Genomic DNA, 10,152 nt, shown 5'->3' with positions numbered 1-10,152 from the left:
GGGGCCCGGTCCCCTCTGTCCGGGGCTGGGCACAGCTTTTCCCTGGGAACCTCCCTGAGGAGCACTCCTCCTCTGTGTCAGCCTGGGGCCCGGCAGGGGTGGCCCAGGGACAAGGGCTGCTGGGGCAGGGCTGAAGGAGCTCAGCTGGGACAATGTTAGACTGAAGATCTAAAGATGCCTGGTTCAGCCCTGGGCTTCAGCAGTGATTTTTCTCCCTCTGCTTTTTGCAGAGCCCGTCTGCCGCCTTCCAGCCTGCCCCAGCCCTGCTTGCTCCTTCACCTCTTGCCAGAGCACTGTCCCTGCCCTGGACCTGCACATCTGCGGCTTAGAAGGAGCCTTCCTCCAGCCCCACAAGTCCCCAGCCTCCCCCTGGGCAGGACTCTCCACTCAGGGCTGCTTTGGGGTGGTCTCCAGCTGTGCCCCCTTCCCTGCTCCACAGGATCGGGATGTGTCCTCTGCGGGGTCTCTGCACGACCCAATTCCTCTCCTCTTTCTCATGCTCAAGGGTGCAGAGTCTGTTCCCCTCCTCAGGCGCCTCCTGCACCTTGTCTTGAGTTCCCAGAGCAGAGGCCACTGGACCCATAGTCCCAGGGAGAGGTACTCCCTGGAGCTGCGGCCTGAATGGCAGCATCCTTCCCCCGGGGGAGTGTTGCAGTGAGACCTCTGATGTGCCCAGGACAGCTGACAAAGCCACGCTGAGGATCATCCACCGGAGTGCATGGCCATCGGTATTGTTTAGCTACACGCTGTCCTGAGCAGAATTTCTAGACGTTCCTTAAACACCTCTAGGGATGGTGACTCAAACCCCTCCCTGGGCAGGCTGTTCCAGTGCCTGACCACTCTTTCAGTAAAGTCATTCTTCCTAATATCTAACCTAAACCTCCCCTGCCGCAACTTCAGACCATTTCCTCTGGTCCTGTTATTATTCCCCTGGGAGAAGAGGCCAACACCCACCTCTCTACACCCTCCTTTCAGGGAGTTGTAGAGGGCAATGAGGTCTCCCCTCAGCCTCCTCTTCTCCAAGCTAAACATGCCCAGCTCCCTCAGCCTCTCCTCATATGCCCTGGTCTCCAGAGCCCTCACCAGCCTGGTCGCTCTCCTCTGGACACGCTCCAGCACCTCAATGTCCCTCTTGCGCAGAGGGGCCCAGAACTGAACACAGCACTTGAGGTGAGGCCTCACCAGTGCCCAGTACAGAGGCACCATCACTTTCCTGCTCCTGCTGGCCACGCCATTCCTGATACAAGCCAGAATGCTGTTGGCCTTCTTGGCCACCTGGGCACACTGCTGGCTCATGTGAAGCTGGCCGCCCACCAGCACCCCCAGGTCCTTTTCTGCTGGGCAGCTTTCCAGCCACTCTTCCCCAAGCCCGTAGCGTTGCTTGGGGTTGTTGTGACTGAAATGCAGGACCCGGCACTTGGCCTGATTAAACCTCACACAGTTGGCCTTGGCTCATCGATCCAGCCTGTCCAGGTCCCTCTGTGGAGCCTTCCTACCCTCCAGCAGATCAACTCTCCCACCCAGTTTGGTGTCATCTGCAAACTCACTGAGGGTGCACTCAATCCCCTCATCCACATCATTGATAAAGATATTAAACTAAACTGGCACCAAAACTGAGCCCTGAGGGACACCACTGGTGACCGGCCACCAAGAGGATTTCACCCCATTAATCACAACTCTGTGGGCACGGCCATCCAGACAGGTTCTTACCCAGCGAATTGTACACTTGTCTATGCCATGATTCACCAGCTTCTCCAGGAGAATGCTGTGGGGGACGGTGTCAAAGGCCTTGCCAAAGTCCAGATAGACAACGTCTGCAGCCTTCCCCGCATCTAGAAGGCGGGTGACATGGTCATAGAAAGAGATCAGGTTGGTTAAGCAGGACCTCCCTGTCCTAAACCCCTGCTGGCTGGCCCTGATCCCTTGGCTGCCCCTGATCCCTTGGCTGCCCTGCGCTTGCCGTGAGAGCTCACTCAAGGTGATCCTCTCCATGACCTTTCCTGGTACCAAGGTCAGGCTGACAGGCCTGTAGTTCCCCAGATCCTCCTTCCAACCCTTCTTGTAGATGGGCGTATTATTTATTGAGAATAGCTGTAGAGTTAGCAAAACTGCTCGTCAGGTTGTGTCTATGTATTAATAGGGGATTGATTAACAGTGATTTAGCACGTTGAGCACTCCATCATCACGCTGACTTCCTTTGACAGTGGTTCATTCCTGCTGGCAGAGAGTATTAGAATAAGCGAGTTCTGCACGTAACTCTTCTGTGTCCAAAATAAACGCGTTACACTGTCATGCATTTTATTTAATGTTAAAATATGTTGGAGTTGGCGTGGCAAAAATTACAATAAACGTGACATTAATTCTTTCAGTTAATAATTGAGAAAACAGCAGGGGAAAGAGAAAGGAAGGATCCGGTTTTTGAGCGAACAAGTAATGCACGTCTAGCAAGTCCAGAAAAGTTGCCAGCATAATACATTTTTAATGAGATGTGCTAGTGGCGACCTGTGCCTCAGCATTTGATCTCACGTTTCCTTCTCCTTTGTGGGAGAGAGGGCATTGTTTTATGCTCTTGTTTAACATCAAGGTGGACTTTGATCATCATCTAGCTTACATGCCAGAGGTCTAAAGTTTAGTTGGTGCAATGAGGAATTTTGGGGGCTACCCGCACACCTTTTCCATCCTTACCTCTAATACTGATGGGTATCTTTTGTCTTTTGAGAAACCAGAACAACTCCGAGCAGAGCTGGAAGCCGAGCAGGAGGCAAGGCTGGCAGCAGGGCAAGTAGCCGCCGAGGCAGTGACGCCTCTGACATTTCAGAGATCCAGTCTGTGTGCTCGGGTATGTCAGAGGCTGTTCCTGTTACACGCAGACCCACACCCCGAGCAGGTTCTCGGCCAGCATCAGCCAAGCCTTCTAAAATTCCAGCTCCCCAGGGAAGGCCACTAGCCAGCAAATCGTACAGATCCTGGGAGAGATGATGTGATTGGCTCCATAAAGGTCTTTTCCTTTTGCGTTAAGTATTTAAGTTCGTAAGGTGTAAAAGAGTAGATAGAAATTATTGTGAAATATGGCAAGAGGTGGATTTTGAATTCTGCAGACGGCCTTATTTGTGTGTTTGTCTTCTTCTTTTACGTGTATAATTTTTGTGTCCGGGTCTGGGCTCTCCAGGTCAAGGCTTGGACATTCTGGAGCGAGCCCAGCAAAGAGCCACACTGAGGAAGGGACTGGAGAGTTTTACACACAAGGAGTGGCTGAGAGAGAGGGAGCTCTCTGACGGGGAGACACGTGGAAGCAGACTCTCCTCAGTGGCGTCCTGTGGAAGGACGAAAGGCAACGAGCACAAGTTTAACTACAAGAGGAGGCCTTGGAAGTACAGGTTCAAACCTGGACTCTGGGTGCCAGGCACTGAAAGAGAGAACAAGCTCTTCTTCTTGCAGCTCCTGGAAAAGAAAAGTCATTCCTGTTGTCTAAAAGGAGATCCAAATAACAAGCTCTCTCTAAGGATGCTCTGACTCTGGACGCTGTCAAGGAGCTCAGACCAGGAAAAGATTTGGAAAAGCTGCATTTATAAAGAGCTCTTCCAGCGCCAGAACCTACGTCCAAACAGAGAGCCCGTCTGATGAGATGTTCTGTATCCTCAGCGTCACATCTGAGTGTAAAGAGCCGTGCCTCTGTTTAGCGGCTGTTCTGTAGAAGTGTGAACAGCCCATTTGTGTTCTCTGAGGAGAGATCTGGCTGTGAACAGATACACAAGTGGCAACGTCTGTGCCGCAGGCGGTTCCTACAAGGCAAAGGAGGCCCGTTTCTATCTGTAAGGCTTCCGTGACTTTTTTATCAGGTAAAGGAGTTCAGGCTGGGAAAAGGCTGTGGGAAGATTTCTTTAGAAAGAGCTATTCAGGCCTCAAAACCCGCGTGTAGGCAGAGAGCGAGTGGAGGGCACTCGCCTGCCGTGCGGCTGCACTGCGCATGCGCGGACACCCCCCACCCCAGCACCGCCCACCCCGGTACTACGCTCCCATTGGTGGGAGCTCCCACTGCTGGGATCGCCACGGCGCCCTCCCATTGGTGGGATCGGCTCAGCGGGGGTGGGGCACAGTGGGGATTGACGGCAGTGACGGACCAATGGAGCGGCGCTGCCCAAGGAGGAAGGGGCGGGCGGTGGGGCGGCGGCGGCCAATGGGTGCCCGTCGTGGCCGGTCCAGAAGCTGAGGGGGCCGGGGGCAAATGGCGGCCGCCTGGCAATGAGTGCGGGGCGGTGTGGGGGGAAAGCGGGGCTGGGCGGACGGGTGGTGGGTGGGGCCGGGCCCGCGGGGCTGCCGCGAGCACGTGGTGAGGCAGCTGGAGCGCGTCAAGGTGAGTGGGCGGCCCCGAGGGGTGATGGTGGGGGCGGGAGGGCCCTGAGTGGGGCTGGGGGCAGGGGGGGCCTGCGGGGGGGCATTGTCGGGTGGGAGGGGGGTGTCTGGGCCCGGCTCCCCGCGGGGTGCCTATGTCCTGGGGGGTTTGGGGTGCTGTGGGGTGTCTGCGCTCCCTCAGTGTTGCCCGGGGGGCTGCCGAGGGGCTGAGGCAGCAGAGAGGGGGAGCTGGTTTGGGGCCTGCCAGGGAGAGCGGGACTCCTGCTGGCGGGGCTGGCAAAGGGGCTGGCATGGCTGGTTTCGGGGCTGAGAAAGAGAGGGAGTTGTGTGGCTCTGGGCTGAGGAAGAGGGCTCGAGGTGAAATGCGCGCCAGGCCCCTTGGCTCTGCGCAGAGGGTCCGTGCCGGCCCCGCTGCCGAGGGCAGAGGTGGGGTGGGGGTCCCCCGGGTCGTCCCCCTTGGCTGGGTGTGACAACCAGGCTCGTTTCTCTGCTCTTCTTTTCCCAGGGTCACCTTCTGCGGCACGGCAAGAAAATCCTGCCCGTCTGATTCCGCTCGCTGCTCAGGTGGTGGCGCGCCTGGGGCGAGACGTGTTTGCGAGTTCAGGGACGCTACAGATGCTCCCCACCAAAGCCACAGAAAACGCAAATTTGCTGCCAGTGCAGAAAAGCTGACGAGGAGTTTTGCGCTCGTTTTTGTGCGGATTTTTAGTGGTTTGAGGGCCGGAGCCCTCCAAGAGAAGCGTTCTAAAGAAAGGTATTTTTATTAATACTAAAGTGAGCAGTGTAGAGTAATGCGAGGAATGAAGTGCGTGCTTTTTATTAGCGTTGACAGCTCCAGATTGGCCACTAACAGCACTTCAGAAGCTCTCGCATCCAGAGCGCTCTGAAAACCATTGAGTGATTAATCCAGCGCCAAAGGTTGAGAAATCATTTCAGGAGCTCAAGTCTTGGGACGTTTAATAACGTGAGACGGAGCCTTTCGCTTGGCTTCTGGGCCGGGCTGGCGCCCAGGTCAGTGATAATTCGAAGGGGAACGGCTCACTCCAGTGGAAATAGTTGGTGTGAGTGGAAATAATTAGCGTCTCGTCACCAGTGGGAGGGAAAAGGGAGATCAAGAGTCCACCTAAACGAACCTTGCGCCGTTAAGAGATCGTTCTCTGGTGGGGTCACTGCCAAAATTGTGTTTCGGGGAAGCACCGAGCAACGTGCTGCGGCCGGTTTGAGGACTAAATATCTCCAAAGTTTGGGGTTGATTAAGTGCTTTTTGGTTATTTGTTGGGTATCTTGGGGTTGTTTTTTTCCCTATATACCACCTTTTACCACTAAACGAACTGCAGACATTTCCCAAGTAGGCACGAAACGGCGGATCGAGCACTGAGGGTGATGACATTATATTTGTAAAAACACCAGTTCAACTTCCTCCCGTTAATTTTCCACCCCTTTATCTCCACTTTCCCCACTTTTTGGCTTCCCCTCCCCCGCCAAAAAACTGTGGTCAGGTAGTTTTATTCCAAAAAAGGTCACCACCGGGGGTTTTCACGGGGAGCGATGGCACAAAGCAAGGAAGGAGCAGTAGGTAAAGGGAAACGGAATCATTGAGCACTTGTTATTTAACAGGAATTCTCGTTATTTTCTTTAACGGAGAAACAATTCGGATGGGACTTGGGATGTGAAGGACGTGGAGGCCAGAAAATACACCCCGTGCCCTCGATTGTGCCCAGAAACCATCGCCAGAGGACGCAGGAGGTGGAAACCGTCCCTCCAAACCCGAGATGCCTTCAGGGGCACGTCACGGTGGCTCCGCCTGCTGATTCCCATCTCAGTACTGTCCATGACAACGAATTTGCCAGCAGGGAAGGAGGTGGGTGGCGATTTTAGCCATTTTTGAGTGTATTTAGCAAAAATCCTGTGCTGGAATGGCTTCTGTGAGCCACCAGTCACCACTTTAGCAGCTCAGCGTCACAGCTCCCTTAAATCCCCCCAATTCTACTCAAACAACGTGGCAGGAATGGGCTTGGTGGTAATTAACGCCATTGGTAACAGACATGGTAAAGGTTCCAGGGGCCTGTTGGTGGAATTTATGGGAAATACGTAACCTGTTAATCACTTTGGAGTTGCGGTTTAAGTTCCTCCTAAACCCACGACCTGATTTGATTGTGCGACATTGTTTGGGGTAAAAACTTAGTCTAAGCATTAAAAACGCGCAATTCAAACTACTTGAGGATGGCAAGGAAGGCTAAAGGATGGTCTTGGCAGAATGATTTTTCTCTCGGGTGTTTTTTTTGATACCCCCAATTCTCTTGCCCGATGGGGCCCAGGAGGACTCGGGAGGCAGAACGGTAACGTGGTGGTGCTGGAGAAGTTGTTAGAGGAGAGCGATTAGTGCTTTCCTGGGAAACAGGGGCCGTATTTATTACAGCTCCTCACGTATCCGTGCGTTTATCCTGCTGGAGCTGTTCCCCGTTCGCCTTCCTCACCTCCTCTTCCTCATGCTTTCAGGCGCGTCAACGTCAGCAGCCAATTCCAAGCAGAGCTTCCCGACCTCCAGGACCCGGCCTGTTTGGAAGAGGAGGAAGAGGGAGCGTCGCTGGTCTGGAAACCCTGGGGCGACATGGAAACCAACCCGGAGACGCAGGAGAAAGGTTTTTCTAATGCTTTTTTTCCACTTCCACCCCACCCAGGGATACGACGGGTTGACAATTGCACCTTTTTAGGCTTCTCTCCCTCCTTTTCTTGCCCGCCTTCGTGTTCGAGGGAAGGAGATGGCTGGGTTTTGGTGGGAGGGTGTCTAAAGAATAACAGGAGATGCTCTTGGCAGCATCTTCCATGAAAAACGGGCATTTGGAGCTGTCCCACCTCATCTGCGGCGCCCTCGGGAGAGGGGAGGTTTCTCTCTGAGCTTTTAAAGTAGAGCTGTTTGGGGTATCGGACTTTTTTCTCTGCCTTCTCCTCGTCTCCAGTCTCTGCTGCGCTCGTCCTCTTTTCCCTCCCTCTCCTGTCGCCCCTTTTCTCCAGGAAAATTTGACTTTTTCTCAGTTTTCGTTGCATTTGTAGTTAGAAACCTGCTCCATTTGGCTTCTCCCAACGCCGGGCCGGGGGGACGGGTCAACGCGGAGCTGGCTCTGCATTGCCTGCACGAGGCTCAAGGCGACGTGCTGGTAAGAAGCGGCAATTTCTAATGAAGAACGGACTTTGTTCCTGGTTTGAGCTGGGAGTCGCTCTGAGTTTTCTGTTGCGCGGGCCGGAATCTCTTTGCTGAAAGCGCAGGAGGTGCTTGGGTGCTGCCTGTCACCGCGTTAAGGTCTCTTGGGCTTCCAGACCCCTCTCCTGGTGCATCACGAAGAGTTTGGTTTGATTCTGGGACGATTTGGAGAATAGAATTACTCCTGAATGAAGGGATATTAGATAAAACCCGAGGTCTGCCCTCGATAAGCCCCGAGCGGGTCCGCTTTGCTCCCTCTTCTTCGAAGAAGGGACTTAACACCCCTTGGCATCTGCTGCATCGCCACGAGGAGCGAGAATTTCCCTTTTTGCTCCTCCTCCTCTGGAGGAATTTACGTCTTTTTTCCCTATTAAATCTCGCAGGAGGCAGTGGAGATGCTGCATGCTGGGCTGCCTCGGAGACCCGAATCCCATCCCCTGGCTGATTATCATTACACAGGTAAACGAGGAGAACAGCTCCCGCTGTTCCCTTTGCTCTGACTGATCTGAGTGTTAACAGTGTTCTTTTGGGGTGAGGGAAAAGAGCAGTTTTAATCCCTTTCCGGGGCTTTTGGAGGTGGGGGATGCCTATTCTAATAGTTTGCGTGTCGCTGGTTAATTCCTAGGCTCGGATATTTGAACGTCGGTGGAGGAGCAGTTGTTTAAAGAGATGTTTTACATCCATAAGGATGTAAAGAGACGTTTTACACCCATAAGAAGAACATCCACCATCAAAAGCAAGCGTAGCATCCAGTTTGTGGACTGGTGCCCCACAGGTTTCAAGGTGGGCATCAACTACCAGCCGCCCACGGTGGTGCCCGGGGGGCACCTGGCCAAGGTGCAGCGCGCTGTGTGTGTGCTGAGCAACACCACGGGCATTGCCGAGGCCTGGGCCCTCCTGGACCACAGATTTGACGTGATGTGTGCCAAGCGGGTGTTCGTGCACTGGTACGTGGGGGAGGGCATGGAGGAGGGGGAGTTCTCAGAGGCCCGGGAGGACATGGCTGCCCTGGAGAAGGATTGTGAGGAGCTGGGGGTGGATTCTGTGGAAGAGGAGGGAGAGGAGGAAGGGGAGGAATAGCACGTCCACAAAACGTCTGCTTCAAACACTTCAGCTTTCTTGTGCACTGGGGGAGAGACTCCTCGTGGGATTGGGATGGGATGATACCATGATACAGATGAGCTGCCAATTAGCTGCCCGCTCGATACTCGGAGCCAGCGTTTTGTCACATTTTGATGAAATGCTGTCCTTTGTGCGAACTTTACTCATTATAATGTCATTATAATACCAAAACACACGTCCATCCCGAAGGCTACCCGCCTCCAAGGTGCGACCACTCCTTCTTGAGTCTGCGCCCTGAATTTCTCGTAAACTCTACCTTTAATTGTGAAGCGAGAGAATTTTACACCAACCATAATAAAAGTATGTATGACTAAAGTCACTCAAACTCCACCTTGAAGGTAACAAATAGTATAAAAATAGCCCGAGAGAGGGGGGATACCCAGGGAAGACACCATCGCGAAGAATTCCATCGCTGACTTCTGGGATCAGTCGCCAGGCTGAGCCTCTCTGCCCCCCCGTAGGGACGCCTGTGGGTAAGACTTAGATCATACCGAGTGCTTCCTCGGGAAACTTAGAAATCTCTCTAGAGACTCTCTTTCCTACATTTATAGCCAGGCTGTATCGTTTATAACCTTGTCGCGTGTTTTGTATACCCTCATTTGCACGTGCTTTGCAGACAGTGTATTTATCACCGTCAATCCTATATACCTGTTGTTTAAATAAACTGCACTGTCTCAGTAGCTGGTCGTTTCGGTTTCTCACTGAACGCGACCAAAGACTCGAGAGTGGCCGTGCTGGTTCAGGAGCATGACTAGACTGAAGGTGCAGCCCACTATCAGTGTATCCAAACCGTAACAGTTTAATACATATTAAATGCGATTGGACTGATAGTGCTGGATTGGGCATCACTCCGAATTTAAACCCAGCCGCACCTGGTCCCCCACCTCGGTGAGGAGTGTTAGAACGCAAGGGGGTTTATCTTCTGCCAAAACCGCTTGGCCCCTTTCACGCAACAAGCAAGTAATTAATAGAATGTCTTAAGGTTGTAAGAATCCTACAGGTAAAGACTGTTTAAAGAAGACAAGAGACGGGGGTGACCAGAGACCGCGGCAGTGAGCTGCGACTTCAGAAGGAGAACTGGAACGAGACGATGAAGAATCACCTGAGGCAGAGGAACGGTATGGACTTTTGCAGTTACTAAAGACTAGAGAGCTGAAAAGCTGTAAGGGAACACCCAGACCCTCTTGGAAAGAAATACCAATTATGTAATGTTTGTTTTAACTGTATATAACCGAGATATTCCTTGTCAGCCTTTGCCACTCCCTGAGGAGATGGCCCAACTCTGAGTCGTCAATAACGCAAACCTAGAGGTACCCCCCGAGCAGTGAAATTCTTTAACAGATTTTGGCAACCCAGATGGGACTCTAGGACACGAGAGAGGACGAGCCAGGTATTCCTCTGGACAGACCCGTTTCCAACACTGGAATTGCCGGCAAATCAGGCGAGTTCACCTAAGAGGCTTGGGCACGGGTAAT

The 10,152-nt window shown here is 53.2% G+C and overlaps 1 protein-coding gene across 1 annotated transcript; it reads left to right on the top strand.

Moving 5' to 3' along the window:
* The first annotated feature begins 8,209 nt into the window (after window positions 1-8,209).
* LOC128903482 (tubulin alpha chain-like) lies at window positions 8,210-8,635 on the top strand. Its single transcript, XM_054187495.1, has one exon. It carries the CDS (start codon window positions 8,225-8,227, stop codon window positions 8,633-8,635), a length of 411 nt encoding a protein of 136 aa, XP_054043470.1. The 5' UTR covers window positions 8,210-8,224.
* The last annotated feature ends 1,517 nt before the right edge of the window (window positions 8,636-10,152 follow it).

Source organism: Rissa tridactyla, unplaced genomic scaffold (genome assembly GCF_028500815.1).
Source record: "Rissa tridactyla isolate bRisTri1 unplaced genomic scaffold, bRisTri1.patW.cur.20221130 scaffold_37, whole genome shotgun sequence".
NCBI classification, from domain to species: Eukaryota; Metazoa; Chordata; class Aves; order Charadriiformes; family Laridae; genus Rissa; species Rissa tridactyla.
This window is presented reverse-complemented; position numbering and strand designations above follow the sequence as displayed.